Below are 25,994 nucleotides of genomic sequence, written 5' to 3' on the forward strand. Positions count from 1 at the left end.
ACTTAATTGCAGCATCCTGACTCCATTAAAGCCAATGAGAGTCTGCCATTGAGATCAGTGGAGCCTGAATTTCATTCTGAAATTTAAAACATTCTTGCGTTAGTGTAAACATCAGCAGAAACAAGATGTCAGCATCTATACAAGTATTCAAGTGCTGTTTAAAAAAAAAAATAAAAACCAGACAGTGCTAACCCAAAACATCAGTACATATCCAAAAGGCAAATAATTAAAAGAGTTTTTTTTTTCCAAATACACATTTTTAAGTATTTAAAAGCATCCATTTTTTTAAAGATTTGTATATCATTGCTAGGGAAGGGATCTATGAGAAAAATCTGAATTATTTGCAACGATAAAGGAAGGGCACAGTGTTTGCTCAGATTTATTTGAAAACAGTATTTTTCCACTTCGGAGTCATGACATATACCTGCACATTCAAGTGTGTTTCAGAGTAGTGCTGAGGAGTGGCTGCACTTCATCTTTATGAAATATAATCCTTCTGTGCAAGTATTTCAGCATGATTCCTCATGAGCCATTTACACCCATTCATATTTTCAGTAAAAAAACCAAACAGAAAGGAAAATGTCTCGAAGAAATTTTTTTTGTCTTTAAACAACCCGATGAGACTTTATATCATGGCAATTTACAATCATGCATTTGGAGATCCAGAGTCAGTACAACTTTTCCATGTACTGTCAGAGTTGTGCCTGTCTTCGAACAGTTCTTTGCTAATTTTCGTGCGGATCTCAGGACTGGATAACAGCTCCTTTATCTGATTCAGTCTGGATAACAGGGCTTGTGTTTCTCTGCGCAAAGCTTCCTTTACTAAGTCTGCTTCATGGCTCTTTCCTAGAGGAAAAGAACAATATAATACATTTTATAACAACTGATGTCATTTAGAATCATTAATGTATGGAGACAAAGAGACCGTATCTGGTTTGGACAGTACTAAGTGCCCAGTCTTTTGCCCGTATCGATTTTTTTATCAAAAGGTACTTTGTCAAAAAAATATAATTTACATCAACAAACGCTACCAAAAAGTAAAGAACAGTACAGTGTCAGATTTAAGAGAAACTCCTGTCATACTACATACTGTGTAATAGTATCTGCGATGAATATCTGTAGTGGTAATTTTTAGCTTGGGATTGACTGCTGTTGACTAGGAAACAGCACGTGCTCTCACACGGAGTAAGCAGCCCTGCGGCAGTGCCAAACCCTCGGGCGGAGGGCATCGCTCCCACTTACGGCGAGGCCTCTTCCACGGCCGTTCGTGACAATCCGAAAGGCAAATGCAAAGGGTTCAGTTTCTCTTCAAAAGCAAGGAAGGGACCCTTGGTATCAAAAGCAAGTGAAGACTGGAGCCGCCTGCTTCACCATTCTTGTCTTTTTTCAACTGTCCATCCCTCCCAGCATTCAACAGCTTTTCAGCAGTGCAAGCACTTATTAAACCAGTAGGCAGTGTCCTTCGGTTCAGAACGAACTTTTGATAAGAGACTCACAAAGCAGAGTGCCTGTCACTCAGCACCACTTAGCAAATTTCAGCAAGGGAGCTGGGACATGTTTTTGTTGTTATTCTTGGTGGGATATTTGCTCCCAGGCTTTTTGCACAGTGCTCACTTGCTGGTATCATTGTCGCTCTCACTCTTACTGCCGCTTGCTGCTTCTTCAGTTTTCACAGGGCTTCCATCAGTCTGTCTGGTTTTGTTCTGTGTTTCTTCTAAATATTGCTGTACAGCCTTCAGCACCGCGTTCTCCACCAGCCTTTTGCTGACGCTCACCAGCTCTGCATCGTCTGGCTCTGCTGCATGTTTTTCACCTACGTGTCACAACAGATAAGAGAAGGAATTCATTGCCACAGAAAGACAGTAGCCGTAGTCGTATCGGAAGCCTCTGTCTGAGCTGGATTTTAAGTTACTAGCTGCCTCTTCCTGATTGTAAAAAAAGTAATTTCCTCCTCCTCAAGCTCTGAATCAAAACTGTTTCATGAAGATACATACAGGATATCAGATCAAAAATATTTCATTGCTCATCTTGATTGTAACGCTCCAGCAGAAGCCACTGGCTAACACTATGAGCGCCCACTCAGCTTAAAGAGCAAGCATGCAAATTTAATTTCTTCTGGGCAACAACCACCTGTGCCATCCGGGCAAAGACAAAGAACACAGCACAGGACAAATTCACATTTTAGCAGCAATCTTAAATTTAGCTGCCCCTGTGTTGTGACTTTTCTTAATAAATCTAAAATCTTCTATCTATTTATTCATTGCTTGTAATTCAAGAGTTTTTCATGGGGAAAAATGCCTAAAATACTCTAAGTGCAGGTTAGAAATTTTTTTCTAAACAAAGCATAAATCTTGGAAAAACCCCATACACTCCCTCCCTGTCTCTCTTCTAACTCAAAGCTCTGATATTGAAGGAATGTGAGTTCCAGCAGTCTATTCTTAGATATCTGTTGATAAAAGCAAGAAGCTGGCATTTCTTTGCTTTGTTAAGACTCCATATGAATAAACACATACAACGAAATAATTGTATACTTACTGAGGATTCTCATACATCAGTACATGCATTTTGAAACTGTACTTTTCCATTAATCATTTTCCTACTAAAACTACACAGGCTATTACAGCATCCTCCTCTTATGAAGAATGCAGTCCAGGAAAAGCAGATTTTATTGTCCAATTTCCACTAGCCATGTAATGTGCCACTTTGCAGCTTCTTGCACTAGGTAAGTAACTGTTTCCCTCCATCTATATTTAAAGGCCAGACTTTTTATGTCCTTTTCTGGAGTTAGCATTCTGCAACCAGTAATAAGAGGCTGCTTAGTCACAGACATCTGGTGAAAGAGATACTATTGTATGCTCTCAGCACAAAGCTCTGTACTGTTCAATTATCTAAATTTGGCCCTTTTCATATATGTAAATTTATTCAAGTTTGCTAGCACATATAGATTGTAGTTCTAAAAGACTTTTATTAGTCTTCCTAGTGGATTGCACAACCCAGGAATGATTTCGCTGGTAAAACATAATTCATATGCGGATTTGAGGGACAGAAGGAAAGCTAAACAAAACTCTTCATTTTCAGAGGCAGCACCTTTATTAGCTGCTAATATGCGCATCCTGCTGTGGAAGAGCAAGACAGACCAAACTCTTCCAGTTCTGGGCCTCCCCAGCACTGTTAACTGCGGGGAAGGAAGAACTGCACTCTCCAGCTGTAGTCGTCAGAGTAGACCTGGGTAAAGCATTTCACTACATTTTGGAAAAAGTTTTGAAAAAGACTCTAAACAGTATTTTAAAAGGTGGCTATGGGAATTATTTTAGTTAAAACAAAATTTTTTAAAAAATAAGAGAAAACATGAAAAATGGGTTTAGCATCTCCAAGAAGAAACACTTTAGGTTAATATGCAAATTCAAGGGAGGCACAGGCGCTATTCCCAAAACCACTCAGACAGCTACATACTCCACGTTCTCTGGCCCACTGCTTACCATGTTCCTTTGCCATCTTGAAAACTTGGGCTTAAGCCTACCCTTTAACTTAGAGGAGGGACTTAATTCAGGCTCTTATCTCTCAGGAGACCCAAGACACATAGGAGCAGCATCTCCTCCCAACTTTTATGAATTGATCGCACATACTCCTTTGAATGCAAATTTCCTTTTCTTTTATTAAAGATGTTCAGCAAAATGTTTTGGTTGTCCCAGTCTACCTACTCACTAGAAAAAAAAAACCCACTGTGGTTTCCAGTTGAAGAGTTTCTTATTCTTCGGAATTGCTAGCGAATCACAGAAATTGTTAATCACACAGCTCTAATGATCTGTACACAAAACTCTGAACAAAATCAATGGGAAATATGGTGCTCAACCACTCTGACACTTGACCCTATAGTACTTAATATGCAGAATATGACTAACCAGTCACAGAGGCCTCCAGATAACACAAAACAGCATGTAATTTTACTTGTAGTAGATTACGTATTATTCTTAAAGTCTTAAAAAAAAAAAAAAGGAGAGCTCTTCTCTCACAAATATTTTCTGCAAAACGGTTCTCACATACAGATGTATAAAATCCATATATCTAATACTGCATTTAAAACTTCAAATTAAGTAGGTAGCACCTCACTGTGCAAGTAATTTCTCAAGGTTGAAAAAAGTCAGAGTACTTAAAACGAGCCTTTTAAAAGTACACTTTACATAGCTACAGAAGAACGTCTTGGGCTTTTTTTTGTTATTTGTTTGGTTTTAATATTTTGAGATATTCATGCCTCACCAACAGTCTGAAGCCTTAGTAGTACCTCCTAAGCAAGCTCTGCATTCTCACAAGGAAGACACACACGAGATGTGACTGACATGTGAATTTGAATGCATGCACATCCCTGTATGAGGAGTGCCCTTGGATTTATCTGTCCGGCCACCTTGGTGGACTGGCACATGGGGCTATGCGAGTCACTCATGCTCTGTTTATATTCTCAGACTCCCTAAATAGCAGTTGTGTGAGTGTCTGTGCAATGCTGAGGTTCACTTGCAAGGTAGTTGTATACTATTGTATCATTCCTATTCATGACTCTTGACTAAAAAGAAATAGGTCACGTAATAATAACAGGTATTGATCATCTATATTTACTTGATTATTTAACACACATATGTCCTGTTTATATCTCTTCATGCTGCTTGCCTGCTTCTTAGATGTATACGATTCCTTTGCAGCGGGCAAATGCTTCTTTGTGTAGACTGTCTCACATTTTACCAATTATCAAAATATCAGTAAAAAGCCATTGTAGATATGAATGTTTTAGATTTAAAAGGGAGGTTTAAAATTTCAGAATTGCTTTGTTTGTAAACTCTGTTCTGAAAAGGGAACAGATATACCGTGTGCACTGTATTTGCATCTATACTGTGCCTCTCAGCATGGACTGTGCCACTATTTTGTTTCTGTGTCTGTGAATAAAAAAAAAGAAAACTTCCATTGCCTTCTCCTGCATGTGGCTCAGAATAAAAATGAAAAAAAACCCTTTCATTTTGTTTATCCCATAATTCCATAGTTTTCTAAAGAGGAAAACAAATTCATACTTTGTGAATGTATCACAAGCTAAGCAGTGCACACCTATTGTCCTGAAGTGACCACTGCTTTTTAGAAAAGGGAACTATGAACTGCACAGAGTTATTCAAAAGTGGCTTTATGATTGTATAGCATGCCGCTAGCAGTTATGGACATGAACCAGTTCCCAACCAAATCCAAGTTTGGATTCAAATCCACTGCTGTTTCTCTCTACTGGACTAAGTTTAGTCTTCAAGTCTACACCGCCTTACATTTTACAAGACTGTGATCTGGATTTTGAAAGACTGTGCTGGAACAAACCACATTTTGTGGTCCTGGTACAGCATTTTCAGGGTCCTGACACAGCCTGTTTTAGAGGTCATGTGGTATCTCAGATTTGGAGAGAGGCAGGATAGTTAACTTGGATCCCTCTCCTGTTTATACTACTAGCCCATTTTTTTGTGTGAGATTTAACTGAAGGAACCAACAGTGAATCCCTTCCAGAGAAAAAGCCAGTTTTACAAACTTTTATCAGCTATACTCCAAGAAAACATTCTGCAATCCTTGCCTCATGGCCTCAACACACTGGGTTTTGTTTTTCCTTCCAACAACTTTCATCACAACAAAATGGTGCCAACATGGAGCAAATTATAAAGTAGACCCTTGGTATTTTGAACAGGAGACTGAGACCAGCTGGGAAGTCGGTACTTGGGCAGCAGAGGTTACAGTCTGCACACTGGGGAGGGCTGTGGTAACAGACATGTCTCTGTCTACTTTTTGGTTCACCAGTTTTCTAGTACTGTTTTTACAAACTCTAGAAACAAACAAAAAAAATCCACGAGGGACTGACTCAGGCAATCTTTCAAAAACTAAACATTAAGAAATTCCTTCTGAATGCTGGAAAACTTTGTTTTTCTGCTTACACTGTGCCTCTTACTGACACCAAAAGGGCGAGCCAAGTTGCTGTTGCATACACGCAAAGTTTTCACCAAAAGGCTCCCTTTCTATGGTGACTCCTCAGTGGCTCCAACTCATAATAATCCCTCACTATAAGACAATTGATTATTAACCTCTCTGCACAGGGGCAAAAGCTTTGCTGGTGCGCAGTTTAGTGGGATTAGAAGGAAGAAAAGAATGACCCTAACTATTAATGGACTAAGAAACCTTCAGCAGATGACTATCAATTATTTCTGCATATGGAGAGGTTGGAGAAAACAAAGGAAGGCAAATAAAATAAATGCCAGACAGATTTCAGCATGTCATAGTTTCCGACATCAATGGTTGTGCCTTTATCATGGTTCACTATCTCTATGTTAGCAGGAAAAGACCTAAGAGTGAAGACGTCATTTATACTCACAACACTCAGGGAGATATAGACTATTGCAAGGCTGCCATGCCTGGCTGCAGCCTGTGGAAACATCTAGTTTTTGCTACACTAGACTGTTGTGTCTACAGAATCTGATTCAAAATTAAATTAAATCTCATCAGCTTCTGTGGGAATCGGTTCCCACACCTACATACTGAACTGCAATGTCCTATGCATCAGACAAATGTGTTGAACGCTTTCTTTACTGAGGACTTTCAGATAAGTTTGGTAGGTCATATATATTAATGGAACTACAGCATTGGAGAACTACCATCCCCCTTCGCCCTTGCAAAGCCAGCGAGTCAACAGTCCACAATAAACTGAATAACAAGCTATAACCAGGCACCAGACCGTATGCTTCCCACCCTTGCAATAGACTGTGAATGAGCCAGCACATTCAAGGTCATGGTTTTAAAGTAATGAACACAAACATGAGCATGTGCCCATATCTAATCAACACAATAAGCATAGACAGGAAAGTCACAACTCTGAACATTTCCTCGTTAATTAGGAAGGACTTTCATGAAATGTCCCTTGAGTGGTCACTTAAGGAATTGGCACAAATAAGGAACTGAGAAGGGTGAAATTATAATCTCATTATGACATGATAGTGATGACATTTGTGTTGCTGGATGTTCCCACCTGATGTTAAGCAGAGTGTGTACATTTCCATGAGGAGGGCTAAACTAACAAACTTCTTTACTTTTACATATGTTGCTCTGTAAATACAGGACTGTCTAACAGGGCAATACCAATCAAGTCTTTCGTGCTGAACACATGGGTTTCTACTTTGCAGGAAAGATTTTTTTGTTTGTTTGTTTGATTTGGCCCGCCATGGAATAAACCCAAAAAATCAGGAATTTCCAGTAAAGAGGAAATTAAGGGTGTTGCAGCTATTCAGGGAAAATGGTGCTCTTGCCAGTTTCAGTCATGACAGCAGGGATACCTGCAGTTCCCTTTCAGCTGGAGGCTTGGCAAAGGTGGCAAATACTTGTTTTGTTTCAGACAAAACCCTTTGAGGCTCAGTGATCTAAAATTTCTGACCACCTCTAACTTTAAGTGGAGAAACAGGATGTGCTCTGCTAGACCTACTCTTCCCAAGCACTGAAGGACATGATGCCATACCTAGGCACGAGCCTTCAAAACAAATGAAAAAAAAGTAACTAAGTCTCTACTCCTGGCATACTGGGAGTTCTGTTAAATATCTTCAGTTTATTTTCCTATTAAGAGAGACCTGCTGACAGAGAAATTACCTGACTCCCTTACTGTAGTTTAATGCTTAATCTTAATGAATTTATAAGTGCAGTGCAACAGGAAACAAAGGTAACCTAATGGCTGAAGGAAAGAAGATGGCTTTAAAAGCTGTGACTTTTACTCAATTTTCTCAGCAATACTTGGGTAGAGAAAACAGCCCAAGCTACAAAAGTGGTTTTACATAACCACAGGAGCATCCACTGTACACACTGATAACAGGAGAACCAAAACACCCAGCAGATTGCGATAGCGAACATCCAGGCAGAATTATTCGTCCGCCTTCACCATCCACAGCGCTGCCTGGTGCCAGCAGCTCAAGGGAAACAGCAAACAGGAGCTGCCTGGGCTGGCAGGGCTAGTGGGCAGAGCAGGAGAATTCTTCCTCCCTCCAGGATGCACCCGAGGAGGAGCCTCCTGCTGTTCTCAGAGCCCAAGAGAGACCAGGCTTCCTGACTTCCCAGGGAAAAGCTGAATTCAGGAACAGGATTTCATCTTCAATGGCCCACCAGAAATAATACTGAGAATGTAATGCACTATGGGGGACAGGGCAGGTTGCTTCCCCATCAACCAGTGACCACAGACAGAGCTGAATGGTCTTGAAGGCAGAACATCACCCTGCCAGGTCACTAAGCTGCGGGAGGTGTAGGCTGAAGAAATGCAACAGCTAACCAAAACAGGATATACACAGATTTTAAATCGTCAAAGTCCAAATGTGTTACCAAATCCTAAAACTCCCTGCTTATGGACCAGTCAACCACAAAAATCATATGTTTACTCACAAGTGTGATGAGGGAAGTAATTTAATATACGTTCACCTCTCATTACTGTTTCCTGTCCTTCTTATATTCCCTGTCAACTTCAACTTAATTTCTTTAGGATACATCTGTTACTATACAGCTTCCAATGGGACACTATTTTGGCTGAGACTTCTTCATGCTACTGTAAAGTAGACTGAAAAAAGCAATCTTTTTTTGGACTAAGACACACGTTAGTAAGTGAATCTTAACAAGCTGACCCTGTGTTGTCGCTCCTCCTGAGCTCAGAAAAAGACTCCATACAAACCCATGCTATCAAATAGTCTCTCACATGGTACATATTGGTCCTCAGGGGATGCAATTTTGAATATATTTGTAAATTATGGAGAGAAAAGTCAAATTTTAATCAACATGCATTTTCATTTAATTATTTCAATGGCTGCAACATGAGTTGTGAAACACAGCTGCAGACTGCTTGAACTGCAAAAAGAAGAAATCTTGTCCAAAAAAGATTAAGATGTAAGTACAATTGCAATTCAAGAGGATGTCCAAGAGCGTTCATAAAATACTGTAATAAGGTGCAATTTTAATGGAAAAAATGTCATTTGCAAGGAGTTTTTAACATCTCTGTAATCATACTTAATTAGACTAAATCTAACGGAAGAAGGTTAGAGTCACCTCTTTTGGTAGAAGCATCTTACATTGGTTTCAACTGGTAGTATAACTACATCCTAAAGTTGTTAAAATACATGGATCTAAATCCTTTTCCCCCATGATCTTGCAAGAAGGAACTGAACCCACTTCATGAGTAAACCATGAATTTATGTATTTTTTTAACATAAGCTTAGAATTGTTGCTGTCTTTCATTTCATGGATCAAGCCTACAGAATCTGACCAAATTGGTTAATAGCTTTGGGAAAACTAACATAACACCCTTAAGTCAATTTGAATGTCATTAAAAAAAATCATTAAGTACTTATCATGGCATTTCCTATCTTAATCGCCTTTATCTATTATATATTTCTTTGTGAAACAACATAAAACTCCTTAAGAACATAACCAACATTTCTCTACCTAATAGCAAGGCTTCTTTCATGACAGTAATTCCCTACAGCTCTTACACTGCACTCTAGCAAAATAACTCCCTCCCTCTCTTCCCCCATATTTCTGCTTCCTCAAACTGAGTCAAAGCCTATTCTAGCAGCACTTCAGTGAAATCAATCCAGAAAAATACGTCTGCTGTGCCAAAAAATGAACTAATCCACACAACTTTTACCAGCTTACACTCCGTACCACAACGGATTGCTCATTACCAATTTAAAACTGATGATTCTCTTCACTTTCCACTTCTTTTTCCATTCGCAAATTTTATCTCTGCCTACACAGTATACACAATTCTATCTCTTCCTCTTCAGCATCCTAATAATTCTAATTCTGTCCTTTTAACATCAGTTGAGAACTGCTTATTTATGCCAGCTGGTCTTCTGGTCCTTTATCTCTACCAGGCTGAACAGTTCCAATTTGGAGTTTCATCTTTGTTTCTTCATCTGCTCTTATTTTAAAGTAGTATTTTTCTCAGTCTTTATTCAACTCGGAGTAAAAGAATAAAGGTTGGATGCTAATGCTAAAAACAGCTTTTGCATTTCTCTTCACTACACTCAGAACTGACTGTGAAATCAAAAGCAGATATTTTTTTTTTACTCCAGCTAAACAGCAGCACATTCGATTTCATAGTTCCCTTTGTCTTTATGTTTTACACACAGAAGTGTTCTCCCACTACCATATTTGGCTACAGGGCCCAAGAAAAGTTCATGAAGCATGAGAAAGAAAGAGATGGACAATGGTTCCCCTCAAGAACAAATTATATCATTCATGCATTTGAGATATCCCAAGTGGGGTAAATGCATATGATGGCTGCATTGCACAATGCAATGTGGCTTTAATGCCAAGAATGCAGATGTACATCAGAGGGTTACAGGCTGTTACCATGTGGGGCACCAGAAGCAGTAACCTAGAGCTTTTGAGAATTAGCCTGTCCTCACAGCCTGGGTGCAGCACCATGTCGATCCAGATATTCTGCTGCTAATATAGGAGCTTATACTTGGACACATCCCACCACATAACATGTTTTATCCAAAGTCTAATCCTGTAATCTCTTTTTATTTTATGCCTTCAGTAGAGATTATGGCTGAAAAAGGGGAACGGAATTAACCTTTCAAAGCAAAATGATGCACTTCTTGTGGAATGGAGTTGTTATTATTATTCACTTGTGCTGAAGCAGGCATTACAGGCAATGCCTCCATGGTCTGGGCTATGTTACACCAAGCCCTCTGTCCTTATTACAGCTGGCCCTCCTTCCAGATACTTCAGTCTAATTGTAATGGAGAACACACACAATGTGTGAATAGGGCATACAGGAGGTGTCAACAGAAAATAACATTTCATTAAATCAAAGGCTCAACAGTGTTTCAAAACATGCGAACATTACAACAACTGTCATTTTAACAAGAGAATTGGTAATCCCAGATTTTAGGAGGGTGTTCAGTTACTAGAACTCACCTGAGTCACGGGTTATATTTTGTAGAACTACGAGAATAAACTTTTCATTTTGGGCTGGAAAAACCTCTCACATTCTATTAATGATGCATATGTAGAAAGTAAAAGGGAAGCTGAGTGAAGACAGGAAGAAAGGATTTTTGATTGCATTAGGCTATACTGGAGGGTAATGGATTTTTAAGACACCAAAAAGTGCCAATTCTCCTCAGCTGCAGCAAGGGCTGCAGCAAGCATGCTGGATACTTAATATGTTTTTGTTCAATCCTCGTGCTTTGTACTAAAGTCGGAAATTGAATAAAATGCCATTTAAAAAATTATTGCTATGATGTGAAACAGAATGAGTAACATGATAATAGACCATGGCATATGACATTTCTCCTCTTAGCAAAAGGACACAAGTTCTCTAGCAACAGCAAATGAATTATCCATGACTGAGGATTTTAACTCACAGGAAACTCAACAAGTGCCCAGATGTAGTTCACCTGAGACTGGCAGATATTCAAAGGAATCAAGTCATCAGCAGAAAAGATAAACTTAATGGTGGATTTTGAGATTTTGGGGATTAGGATCCAGAGGAGGTATCTAATAAGGAGTGAATTTTCTCTATACCAATTTAGGACAGCAACTACTAAGGTTTGTGAGAGTTACAAGCAGGGTCAAGAGCCTGACAGAAGTTCAGCTGTGTACGCTAACATCAGAATTGCAAGCCTAAAAGCACCAACTCTTGTGTAAAAGTTTGTCTATCACTGGTACGGTGTACTTTTAGCTACTTAAGACTCAAGGACTTAGTCTATAGTCAATTTTTTATCAATTGAAGGTATCTAAATTTTAAATAATGTTTGTAGCATCTAGTCACTTTTCCTTTTGTTAAGGCATGATAATTTCCTAGGCCTTTCTCCTATATGCTAACTTCCACAGCATATACCACCCTATACCCCAAATTCCTCTAAATCCCAGTATCTTCTGTCAATTCTACACTTCAAGCTTATGGAAACAGAATCACTCTAATTTTAGGAATGGCAAAAATAATTACGTATGAAACATGACTAAATGAGCAATAATCAGCTGCTGAACAAGGTGCCACTGTGCCTTACTACAATACTTTCCAAGGTATCTTATTTTACACTTTGCCTATAATAATTCCACAAACAGACCACTGTTATCCAAAGGACTACTGCTCACTGGACCAAGGACCTTTGTTTGCCTTGTTTTTTTTGTTTGTCTGCATTAATCTGAAAATCTTGGTCACAACATTGCAAAACAGAGAGACTCTCTGCAGTCCAGCATCTGTCACTGACAGGAAGCTTTCCCTGAAATACATACAAAATGTTCTCTCTTGTTCTTATTTTGCACGATGCAATATAAGTAACCCCATGCTATCTTAAGTTGCTTAATCATGTCAACCAGTTCCTCCTCCTGTGTTCTGGCTTTGTAGCTTTCCTTCCCTCCTCCCCCCCCCCCCCCCTCCAAAACCAGCTAGTTCCTACTCTCAGAGCACATGGGCTGTCCCCAGGATGTAGCTCTGCAGCTCCCCAGGCATCTTCTGGAAGTGCAGCCTGGGCTCCTATTTTGCATTTGGAGCATTATCTTCTTTTGAAAATGTAACCCTTCCTCCAAACTTCTTCCTCTGCTCCATGATTGTCTCTCTTGAGCTTCTAGGACAAAAGTTACACTGATCATTCCAGTGCAGATTTAGCTAGCACTGCATGCATGCCATTTCTGCCAAAAGGTTGTAGGTTTGGCGGCATGTGAACGGCTGGAGGATAAAAAGACATAGGGCTTAGTGTGTGTTGGGTTTTTTTTCCCCCCCTTCCCAGAGGTGAACATTTTCTGTAGATGAAACCTGTTTTCCCCCTTTTTCAAAGAGGACTGAGTACAGCCTCCTGATCATTCCAGGTCAGTATATAGACATGTCGAATTTGAGAGTCTAATTATTTGTCCGGATTTGGTTTCTGGAGACATTGAATGAAACAAAATAAAAATAATTATATGGTATCTTTAAGAGATGCTGTGCAGACCAATTTTTTTTTTTTAAATTTTATTTTTTTATTGGTTTCTGGAATAAAGGTTAAAACATGCCTCCCTGCTTCCAGGAATACCACTCTCCATTAGAAAACCAAGCACTCAATTAGCCAGCATTAAACATCATAAATAAGACACTGTAAGAGGAAAAAAAGCACATTTAAAACATCAGATTAGGAAGAAGCAGACAACGACCACATTTTGGTTGTATCACACTTTCCCACTCCCAAGTATGTCTATTCTATTTCTGTAATAGATGTTTTTTCCATATGTTACAATTCCTACATTGTGAGTGGCTCCACTCTAAGCTCACAGAGATTAGGTTACAGTAGGACTTGTCATACAGCAATACACAGGTCGAAGCAAATGTGTATCTAAATTGGGGTAGCTGTTCATATATAGTAACAGAGAACTGTATTTCATGTTTAGCATGTCACACTTCTTATTTGGCTGTAATATGGATTTCCTCACGCATCACTTTTGAGTGGAGAAGGAAAATTCAGCTTAGGTTCTCTGTTGACATTAGACATAGCGCTTGTCCTCACAGTAACATGAAAAGCATCTCTGAATGAAACTCAGTGTTTCATTCAGAAGTACCTGGCTATGTTTACACAGGTGAGCTCCCCAATGCCAGTACTTGTTCTTTGGCTATACAGCAAATCAGCACAGGTGAGCTCAGGTCCCTCCTATCCAGCTCTGTGAGCCTCCAAAATGGTGTGGCTGCATCCAAAACTGCCTGCTGGGAACGGACTTGGGTTGATGTCAACTCCTAAACTGCGCCCAGGAGTTACTGCAGAAGATGCCCTTTTGCCAGGGCCAGAACTATGCCAGGGTCACAGCAAGGGCAAGGCAGTCCCAGCACCCAGGAGCATCCCCAGACACCCCTCCATGCAGTACAAAGGAGTCCAAGACCCGCAGAGTGCTCTACAGAGCTGAGGTGCATCTGGAGATAGCAAAGCTGAAAAGGACATTGAACCAAATTCCACATTCATGAAACAGTTACTTCTGTGGATTTCTACTGGCAGAGGTTTTGACTCACAGCTTCAAAGCAGCCCAGCACAAACAAAAACAGAAATATGAACTAAGAACAGTTTCAGAGAGTAATGCAGTAGTAGCAAGAGTAATGGGTGTGCCAGAGGACATGATTTGGCTTGTGACTCCAGTTAAGCTGTGGGAACAATACAATTTCCATTTCCTCTTCCACTACAATGAAATCCTACTGCTGTAGTGCTGATTCAATCTCCAGAAGTAAGGAAATGGAAAGGTAGAATTCAAAACTCTAAATATTTAGACTTTCCAATGTTTTCTACTTTTCAGGGCAGGTCTTACAGCACTTCAGAAAACCATGCTGCTCCTTCTACTGTTTGACTAGTAGCAAGTGGCACAATTTGTATAGTGAGTTGAGAGGCACAGTGCCAGAGTATACATAAAACTCAGCAAACTGCAAAAAGAGTACACAATAATGAGTGTGAGAAACAGTACCAAGGGGATTTCCATTATACAGAATAAGGTATTTGGATGTTGTTAACTGGGAATATAGGGCAACTTTTAATATTATCTGATAGCAATGGCCTGTAATTTACCCTTTGGAAAAACCAAAACCACAGTGTTCTAGCCTTTGCCTTATGCAATAGTATGCTAGGGTAAAGCTAGCAGAGTTCCTCCGAGAACCCTGTCTTCCTTTTGCTGCAGCAATGGTATTACTAAAATAATCTTTAAATCATCTTAACAGCTTAGAAGACAGAGTATCTCACACCTAGGTGTGTATGGGCTGAATACAAAACATATTTTCCACTAATAAGCAATAACGTTAAACCTGCATGCTTATAAAACAGAAAAGTTCCTCTTCTGGAGCAGAGCATCTGCACACAGGACAATCAGTGAAGCTGCCCTCTTCAGTTCACCTAAGACGTGTTTATGTATGTTTCCTTTGTCTTCTGCCCTTTGTTCTCCCTTTCAAACCCAAAGGGATATGGGATAGCGGCAGACAAACTTTTTAAGTTAACTAGTGTAAATGCAGAAAATTTAAAAGATATCTTATTTTCCTTTGAGGCTCACTCTCGCTTTAAGAAATCACGTTGGAGGCCTCCTGCAGGAGCCATGGGAACAGGCTACCAGCCCGATTTTTAATGCCCAGGGCTGCAAGAACAGTGTTTTACCTGGGTTCCTTCCCTTGCTATGTACACACTTACAAACAGGATTCCAGATGGGCTTGGCAATTTGTTGGCTTGCCATCTGAACCAATCTCTCTGATACTATTTATAGAAGGTCTGCTTTTAAATGGGCTAGCTGATATTCTCACCCGTCTCGCTGTAGCCCTTGACTCTGGGGACTGCCAGCAGACTGTCACAGCCATGACACTTGGCAGGCCAGGTCTTTGGTTGGTATAAATCAGCACTATTCCTGCTTACTGCTGCTAAGGGTTTCACTTGACATTTTCACTGCCGCTTGATTCATGCCCCAGATAATCTGTCTCACTTTCATGGTTTTACTTGCGTATTTAGCAAAAAATCCTTAAACACTGTTAGCTTGCTTCTAATTGAATATTCCAACTGAAGTGTCCTTTTAGACAGCTTCCAAGCATTGCAGTACTAAATAGTATGCTATTATTGAAATTATTATTTTAAATTTAACCATTATTAAAATTCCCAGTTCAGTTACTGTACAGTGGAAATTTTTCTGAGATTTTATCTTTACCAGAAAAGCATAATTTTTATTATACAGAAATAAATAAGTGGGCAAAAGCAACATATATTCTTATTTATGTTATGTTGCAAATTGACAGACAATAGTTAACTGTTAATTATTTCCAAATAATGATGAACAAATGATGAAAAGGTATTACCCATTACAGTATATTTAAAAAGAGTTATTAATTTCTAGTCAAGTTTTTGTTCTAACTTTATGCTGGAGATTTACAAAACAAACTAATTGCATTTGAAAGATATGGCCCTATAAGAAATGGTATTCACCATTCTTTGGTCTGTACTACTGTTTGGTTTTTTGAACGAAGAAGCAGCACTATTTGGAATATTAAATGCAATTTTCGGCTGCAATCTACCACTGCAGCTGGTGGCTCACAGAAATGCCCAGGGCTATTTGAATCCTATTGCAGTGAAACTCTCTCATATTGCAAGTCATCGTAAAGATTCCTTTTTCCTAGACTGCCATATGGAGTGTTTTGGATATATTCTTGGGCCTTTTTCCACCCCTAAAAGGGCAAGGAAAGACCTATGGTGGATGGAACTTGAACTGATATATAACCTAAGAAACACAGGGCTCAATTCTTTATCTGCTGAAGCTTCCTGTTTCCCCAAACATTTGCCAATCAACTTAATTGAAGAAGCATCACTATGCTTAGTGAGGAGATCAAGAAAATACTACTTTTCCTTTGGAATTTGCTCTTTTATTCATGTGGTTCCTTGAATGAAATAACTTCCGGAAACAATGAATAAAATGTCTGGCTAATGTCACAGTTAGAAACTTCTCCATGCACTGCCTCACCTCCTAGCAAAGCGTACTAGAATGTTGCTCAGCCATAAATTTTAAAATAGAGAGCAAAAGGAAAACGACACATGACGGAAATAATTCACTGCATCAACATGCAGTAAAATAAATATTTTAAGGAAGGTTCCTCTCCTTGACAGAGGATTATTTTTTTCTTTCCTTTACAGTGACATACATACAATAGCAGCAACACTGCATGGTACTGATCATCATCTCTTATTGTGTTTTATTTCCATCCAGAAAGAATTTCATAACCATAGTATAATTAACACTGCATTTTTCACAACCCCCTCAATCAGCAGCCTCTGTTAGTCTGACAAGTGTGCTGACTAGTTCCAGCAGTGATGACCTTTGTATGGGCTCACTGAGATCACAGGCTCAGTTCCCATAACCTGCAAAGAAGCCTTCAGCTGTAAACACAACAATTTTAGTGTTGTCTCTCATCTTTGCTCAATGAAAAATCCCATAACAGAGTTACTCACTGCAGTACTAACATGACTAAACAGTGAAGAATCTGCTCTGCTATAATTAAATAATTATTTTACCAAAAAAGCCACAAATGGCTCATACAATGTCCTTCACAGCAGAAACGAGGTATAAACTTGCATCAATTGTTTCATTTTCTTCCATGGCTCTTAACAATCCCAGACTGGCATTAACTAACTTTCACTTCTTTGCCAATAAACTAATTTCTGTAATTCTCAGAGAACTATGGTTTTGCAGATCAGAAGAGGATGGACAAGCACACAAATATGAACATAACATTCTTGTGAAATACACTAATGATAAATGCTACAGCACCTTGGAAGTTAGCCAACTAACGAGAAATACAGCACTTTATCCGGCGGGGCAGCAGCCATATGACGCAATACCACTGAGAGGGATGGCAAAAGGCAGATACATAGTCCATACAACATAGTAGCTTTGTTTCTATCAACATTTACCTGTAACAAGTGAGGTTAATTAGTACTGTGTATGACCACATATTTCTTGCTAGAACTCACTATGAAAGAAGGCAGCTTGTAGCAACCCATCACAAAGTACAGGCAGGGTTACCAGAAGCGTGGCCAGTTTTCACCTTGATAGTCTTATCAGGGAGGCAGGCATGCCAAAGATCACCCAGCTCCCGCATAGGGGGTGAAGAGGACTGTGACCATAGCGAAGGTGAAAGCAAAAGACAAGAGTTATCTTATGCCCCCTCTGCCAGTCATTTAAATGGATATAAAAGATACATATAATTTTCTCTCTCCCAATGTGTTTCAGACCTGATACAGTTGCAGAAGTACTGATTGTAAAGCAATAGTAGCATGCAAATAGAGCATGGCACACTTGGCCTCAATACAGAAAACAAACCCAATTACAACAATAGAGGAGGAACCTATGCAAATACTTCTGCAAAATATGATGTGTCATCTGATAGCCAAAAAGGTCCTTATTTTTTCCACCTAAACAGAGTGAAGGTTTGTCAATTACACTTATCATAAGACAGACATTGAATATTTAAGCTAATGGACAGTCTACATACAACAGACAGGAACAAACTGCCCACAAAAATATCCAGAAGGGAAGTTTTAAGAGTGCCTTAACCATCAGCGCAGACATTTTCTGCAACTGGCTCCCAGTGGCACCAGCAGAAGACAGAAAACAATCAATATATTACAGTAACAGCAGGCTGCGCTCTGGGACCTGGGCAGTTCTCAAATTGCTACACAGTCACAAGTCACTGCAGGCTGGATCTCCGGACACACTTTTTGAAAAGTGATCATTAAGTTTACTGAAGTTTCAACTCCATCAACATGGAGTCAATTTTAGCAACCTCATCTCCATTTTAAAGTTTCTCATCAAGGTCTTCTGAACTTCTTTATTATTCTTTTTCTCATCTTAGTGCAATCAAGTAGTGTTGGTACCTGTCCCATCATGGAACTAGTCACCTATACCAATTAGCTAGCCCTGGTCTTTTGCTTGCTACAGCTGAAATGAACTGAAATCTCTTCCTAACTTCTCATGGGACTTCAAGTCCTTTAACAGAAATAGGTTTGGTTAAGTTTCTCAGTGTACAGTAGTTACAGATCACTGTGGTCCAAAGTATTCCCAAACAAGGCCTTTGGCCCCACATATGTCTTCATTTCATACATAAGTGCATGTTACATAAAGGTTAGACTTTTAACTGAATTTACAATTTTCACTATTTTAGATCAGTTACAAATTAACCTGGACATTTTTGGATTAGGAACCAAAGAACTCCCTGTCTTTGCTCACGTTTCCTATCAAGAAAAAAGCAGTTCTGCCATATCTCTAAATAAATTGTATAACAAACACTGCTGCTTTCCCCCCTCCCATCAGTAACGTAATTTAATAGCAAGGCAATCACATTTGACATGATTAATCTCCAGAATTTCTAGCTGCAGTTCATTTTACACAAAACATCCTGCCAGGAAGGTGGAAGGGAGCCTAACATCTGCAATCTCATAGATTATAGAGCAAGACAGTCTGCTGCATACTCATGAAATAGTAAAACGTAGCCTAGTTTAAAAAAATGATATAATTCTATGCTTCAGAATTCCTTATACCCAAATAAAAACCAGTAAAAAAATTAAAATCAGTAAGCTTATTTAATTTCTTTTCATGCACCATATATGCTGATAGGGTTTAAATTTGGGCTTACATATGTTTGTATTAAACATAAAGGAAGAAAAAATCCCTGAATTTCACTTTTCAATTAAAAGTCAAATGCCACCTGAAACGACTATAGATCAAACACTGGAGGAAATTCAGCAATATGTGTTCATACCACGTAGGACTATTTTCTAAAAGCAGATACTAATTAAAAAAACCCAAGGCATATGGCTACATCTAACAATTTTAAAAACTCCCTGATTTCACAGTCACCATTACTCTCTCTACTACAAGATGACTATGTATCAGGGAGTGTAGTGATGGGATGAGGGGTAAGGGTTTCAAACTGAAAGAGAGGAGATTCAGATTAGATATTAGGAAGAAATTCTTCACTGGTGGTGAGACACTGGCACAGGTTGCCCAAAGAAGCTGTGGCTGCCCCCTCCCTGGCAGTGTTCAAGGCCAGGTTGGATGGGGCTTTGAGCAACCTGGTCTAGTGGAAGGTTTCCCTGCCCATGGCAGGGGGGTTGCAACTAGGTGATCTTTAAGACTCCTTCCAACCCAAACCGTTCTATGATTTGTCCATTTTTTGAGGCCACAAATAGGCATTCACTGCTGAAGGGTTTTTAAAAATCTTCTTCCTCCTATTTAAAAGCCTGTTCTATCATCTCCTCCTGGATACCTTGCAATGCAGTTGAATTTCACAGTTCATCTAAACCCCCTATTTCCTCTCCCAATTTTTTGTAAAATCTCTGCTTTCGCTTTGTCTTCACTGGTGTGTACAATTCTTCCAGCAGCCTAGCCTCATTTCTGAGGGATTATTTTCGACAGTCCCAAGAATGGACATACAAGTAGAGATCCTCGTGATTCACAAACACTAATGACAGTCTTGCCTGTCATCAAGCCTTAGTTAGGCTTATTGCCTTGGTCATCAAACCTAACGTTGTTGGTTGCAGAGGAGAAAGACTTGTGTAACTTTCAACTTCGACACGGTAAGTATTGAACATTTAGTTTTGGTTTGTACCACCAAATTTTTTTTTTTTTCTTTTCTTCCAATAGAGAATGGAAGCAATATTAGCACCTAATCATGGGCACTCTGAAGTTCTATGAGGGGAAAAGACAAGTAACATCTAGTCGTTACTCAAAATGTAATTTTGAGGAATGCACCTTTCCTTCAAACCACCTGTTTTTTCATTCACATCATGCACCTCTTTCTCTGTGTATATCTTGTGTGTATGAGTGAACACGTGTACGAGTGTGAACGCATAACAGTGAAGAAACAACATTGCACAGGGAGATTGGCAAGACAGTAAAGAATATAAGCACTGAAGAATGGAGCGTATATGGGACTTACCAAGCTCAGCTGATGAGTGTGTTTCCACATTTAGGGAAGAAGCAGTGAAAAGGATGGTGTTTTTATAGACAGGTATCACTTTGAGCAACTAAGAGTTAAAACCTCACAAAACAGAAGAGAAAGGACACACAACCTGCGGGACAGGGAGCTATCAGTATTTGAAACTAGTTAGACAGTCTGGCAAATGTACAAGGGCTGTGTAACAACGGGGACTGACTTACTATTTGTGGTAAGCAAATTTGTCCTGTCTCTCATGACAGAAAGCCAGACAATGCAGCTTTTGTACTTTAGCCACATAAATGCAAAACAATTCATGATAACCTATAACAAACTGCAAATTCGACCAAGTTATTGATTTGCAAATGTAACTCTCAGCATTTTCAAAATCAGTTTAAGACCTAAATCACACAGTGTCATTTCATCCACTGAGCTTTCCTTTACCCTCAAAACCCAACACCTTAGTTTGATATAGTTGGGCAATTTTTGGTCAGGCCCAAAAGAGCCAGATCTGGACTGAATGTCACTGGCCTGGCTGTGTGTTGAAGCTTGCCTGGTTGCTGTGCACAGGGTACATAGCCCCAGGCCCTGTGTTCATTTACTTATTTCCACAACTATTTCCATGTGTTGTATTCAATATGCATCATAAGTAACAGTGTGCAATAGCTATCAAACAACAAATTAAGTGCTTAATCTCATTGAATCAAAACATGTAAAAGTGCTCACATTGTTATGATCTGCCCTCTCAACTTGTGAATCACATATTTTAGAGTGATAGAGCAAATAAGTTTTATGTTCTATTTTGATGTGACCAGCCTTATTTCACATCAGTAACTGTCCAGCACAAGAATTTTGTACGCATTCGGTATTTAACAGCCTTTTTTAACAATTTCTGGTGAGTACAACAAAGACTCTAATCCTTGTTTTCCTATCAGGTAGCAAATGAGCTAACACATTGCAGCTAAAATGAAGTGTAACAATGCTTGTTTTGTACAACGCTTTCTTTTGTGCCACATTAAAAAGAAGTGTCATCCTATGAAGTTAAAATAAACAAACAAACAACTTTAGACCAGAAACAAGCTTCCAATGGGCTAATTTCAAAAAGCAGTTAAAGATCATTTGAGATCATTTCCAAAATGAAAAAGCACTTATTTAGCATTGACATAAGCAATCAATACAAGGTCTAACTCCAGGCTTATCATACTGGCAATTCCTTCATGATCTCAGAAATATGAAGAATTGTTAAGACTATACACTGTCCTCTTTTTTTTTTTTTAATATACATTCTTTCAAAAGCCCCTCCTTCAACAAAGCAAGTCAAATTTTGAACCCTCCTGCCAACTTCACTGGAATTTAACATTATTGAATGACAGAAGAAATCAAGTTGGTCTTTTTTGTTTTGTGTTTGTTTGGGTTTTTTTAAAAATAAACAGATTTCCACCCTAAGCTTTCTAATTTAGAAAAAACTCATAAATTTTATCAAAATTTATGTAACCTCTAAAACCATTATTTCCATTCACAAGCATAACTTCCTTCAAACCTATAGGAACCTGAGGGATATCTTGTGCAAGATTAGGATAATATCAATATGGTTTCATTCTATAGACTTTTTAAAAGCAAAGGAAAAACTAGTTAAGCCATTGGTTATTTAAAAAGGGTTGTCTGGTAAAGGACTCAACAGAAGACGCATAGATGAACATACATAAAGGCAACAATTGGAGATGCCAAATCAGGCATCTGCATCCCTCTAGAAAGCTCCCCAGCCTTAGAGTGGTTACATGATCGCTCACCAAGCCCAAAAGAAGAGGTTGTGAAGGTCCTAAATGCCTAAGTTATAACAGCTTCTACTCATACTTTACTTCTATCTCTGTCCCACAACCAGTGGTGAGGACAGACACTTTTTTCCTTCCCTTCTCTGCAGAATAACCTAGCTCTTTGCTCCCCAGAGTACATTCTGTGAATTAATTCCTATCAAGTGTGGCAGAAAAACTGTTTGTTTAGATAGTACTTAGTAAACCAAATTGTATTTGTTGGCATGTCTAATAAGGCTTTTCATAAAATATGTACTTAAGCTGTAAAGATCCTTGCCAGAAGATAGTACAGATACTACAAGTTTACGTGGATTCACGACATGACTGGAAAAATTATTGGAAGAAAAAAATTATTAAAGACTTTTAATTATCAAGGATATCACCCTGCTTCAGGAAGTCCGCAAGCCTTTAACTGCTGCAGCATTGGCTCTGTATTTTGAGGAAACACCTTCTTATGCTTGTGCTTTTCTAATGGTTTTATTAGGCACCCTGTGCTTACAATGCTGGGGAAGAGTGATCTTAAATCTAGTCCAGAACAACCGCTCTTATGGTCTTACCGTAACCATAAAACTTAGCTAAATGTTTTCCAGGGTTATACCTGTATTTGAAAGGAATAGAGTGATGTGAAATACATACTGTGTGTGGATACAAGATGCAAGCAAGTAGCTGTTCAAACCTAATCACACAACTCAGCTTCCGCTTGTCAGGACTTTGGTGCATTTCAGTCAGAGGCATCTCTTAATTTCTAAGGTTAAATTTATTTTATTTTTTTTTAAACAAAGCAGATTAGGCAATGGGATGAAGCTAAACTCAATTCAGACTTAATGTGATATAGATCTAAACTGAAATTTTAAAAAGCATGCCATGAAAGCTTTCATCTCACTCAACACAGTATGTACTATGTACCAGTATCAGATAATATAATCTACAACACTTTTTGAATCATAGAATCATAAGGCTAGAATAGACCTTTGAGATCATCAAGTCCAACTGTTGACCTAATACCACCATGCCCACTAAACCATGCCTACAAGTGCCACATCTACACATTTTTTGAACACCCCCAGGGATGGTGACTCCACCACTTCCCTTGGCAGCCTGTCCCAATGTTTGACCACTGTTTCGGTAAAGAAACTTTTCCTAATGTCCAATCGAAACCTCCCCTGGTGCAACTTGAGGCCATTTCCTGTTGTCCTATCACTTGTTACTTGGGAGAAGAGACTGACCCCCACCTCACTACAATCTCCTTTTGGGTAGCTGTAGAGAGTGATAAGGTCTCCCCTCAGCCTCCTCTTCTCCAGACTAAACCACCCCAGTTCCCTCAGCCACTCCTCATAAGACCTGGTCTCCAGGCCCTTCACCAGCTTCGTTCCCCTTCTCTGGACATGCTCCAGAGAAGCTACGCTGTATATGAAATGGAAACATTTCCTTACTGAGAAAGTCATGAACTCACAGCAACTCAATAACCGGCACGTGCCAGATGCGTTTAACTTAAGGCACCTCAGCTGAAACAAAACTTATGGGAAGACCATAATGAAGTCTGAATGTTTTCATCTTCACTGTGACTGAAGCGAGTCAAGTAGCATGGTGAGCTGCTGCTTACTGCAAATGCGTGCCTTTAACTTACTTTTTGTTTCTCGTATACAATAATTCCATGGTCGTGACTTGCACCTGCATGTTTACTAACTGGGATAATTTTGTGGCAATAAAAAGCCCAGGTTAACTTCCCAGCATAATTAGTTTAAAGGCCATCTTGATAATATGATAGGAAGATGAAAAACAGATGTGAAAGTCTTTCCTTTCTGTCTGTTCTGCATGCCCATCTCCAAACCGTCCACCTAGCTGGGGCACAGCCACGCTCAGCACAGGGTCACGCACGGCAGCACTTCCTCCCACCGCCCCGAGGGAGGACCAGGCGTGGCAGAAGAGAGGGAGGGAGGCCAAGGGACGAGTCAAAAGGAAAGTCCTTTCTCTTCTCCTTCTTTTCTCCAGACTGTGCTGGACTGAGGGAAAAGCCAATCATATCCCACCAAGCTTGCCACATACTTCCTCTATCTTTCCCTTTCTTTCCCTTTTTAAGATGCCTCAGTCTATCTTACTCCTCCACAAACACTGGTAAAACAGTGCAACATCTATTTTTTTCTCCTCATTTCAGACACTGCCCTCTTACCTCATCCATAGGCAGACCTCCTCGCTTTAGGTCCCCATTGTCCTATAATCATCCATTTTGTCCCTTCCTCATTCTCGGGGGTTTATGCTATGCCTTTCAGTTGCTACATGCCCAAAGCCTACCTCTTTCAAAAACCTTTGTGACTTTGCATGCAATGACATCTCCCAAATTATTTTCTTTTTCAATTACAAGCAGTCTGAGGTCATGCTGTGCTAAATGTTACATTCAGTGTATCTTCCATTCACTTACAGGAGCACATACAAAGAAAGGTGGTGCATGACAGGTAATGCCAGAAGATTCAAAAAACAGTGAAACAAAGAGACCGAGAGAAGCAGAATGCAGAAGAATCTATCGCTTTTTTGTATGTTTTGTTCTGTGTCAACAGAACAATCTTAAAAACAATTTGTATTAGCTGTCTGCCTTCACCTATTCTGTATATTAGAAGTGAGATGCAATAGCTACTTGCTGGTCATGTAAAGACATTCTGTACTGGCTATATGAGAAAAAAGTTTTGAAATATAGAATATTCTTAGCAATTTTTCCCATGCAAAATTTAAACATTTACCCTCATACTACAACCTGTGAAGAAAAAACATTTTAAAACAGCCAAGTCATTTGCTTGAGGCTGTCTTCCAGATTTCTTGCACTATTGGTGTACACATTCATTTTTAAATTGATGGTATAAACTCTCATTTTATTTATGCCTAGACAGCTTCCTGAGTAACAAGAATGAAATATAAACCAGATCAGAAAACTGGATTTTCTAGCCTACAGCTAATGAATTATGTGAATTTAGTTAAAACTGATTTCAGATGCAATGTGACAGAAATTTGGCTGCATCTTCTAGAAGAAAGGTTGAAAATATTCCACTGAGCTAAAAGTCAAGAGTAAATATTTTATTGTGTAACCAAACTTAGGACAAACATCATTTTCAGCACATAATTTAACAGAAAAAACATTCCAGTCAAATTAGCTAGCTTGACTCAGTGCACCAAAGGATAATGCAATTGGATCTGCTTCCTCATATTCAACTTACATTTACTCAACTAAAAGCCAAACCAGAGATATATACTTGACGCTACCATACCAGACACTACAAGATGAATATACAAAGTGCAACTATTCCCTCACTCGGTCAGCTTAAAACTACACACCCAACGAACACCCAAACAGAAAATGAACTGCTGATTTCCTTCATCATCCACCAACACTGCCATCAACAAAATCTCTTCTTTCTATGTGTTGCTAATGAGCATGACCATCAACATGTGCATGCTATCAACATCAAAACCTTCTCACCTCTTACTCTAAATCACACTTGCTAAAGAGAAAAATGAAAATACTCAGTTTGGCTACGTTTGCCTAGAGAAACGGGCTGCTAGAATGCTCATGAACAGAACCAGGCACACTTACTTATCTCTGTTATAAAGAAACCTTAACCTAACTGCTCAATTTGCCTCCACCTATCCCCATCCTTTCTCTAAAAAGCCATCAGTTAACCTTCCAAAAGGAAATATGCCCCCAAGGAACGCCCGCAGCCCCCACCCCCCCCCTCCCGCGG

General features: G+C 39.3%; 1 protein-coding gene across 1 annotated transcript in view; it reads right to left on the minus strand.

The window, feature by feature from the left end:
- Positions 1-1,610: 1,610 nt before the first annotated feature.
- Positions 1,611-25,994, minus strand: part of AKAP7 (A-kinase anchoring protein 7) — an 88,035-nt gene continuing 63,651 nt past the window's right edge. Inside the window, exon 8 of the mRNA XM_086461229.1 lies at positions 1,611-1,813. Coding sequence (XP_086317355.1) covers positions 1,611-1,813 — 203 coding nt within the window. The remainder of the gene's footprint in view (positions 1,814-25,994) is intronic.

Source organism: Leptosomus discolor, chromosome 2 (assembly GCF_034619465.1).
Source record: "Leptosomus discolor isolate bLepDis1 chromosome 2, bLepDis1.hap2, whole genome shotgun sequence".
Taxonomy (NCBI): domain Eukaryota; kingdom Metazoa; phylum Chordata; class Aves; order Leptosomiformes; family Leptosomidae; genus Leptosomus; species Leptosomus discolor.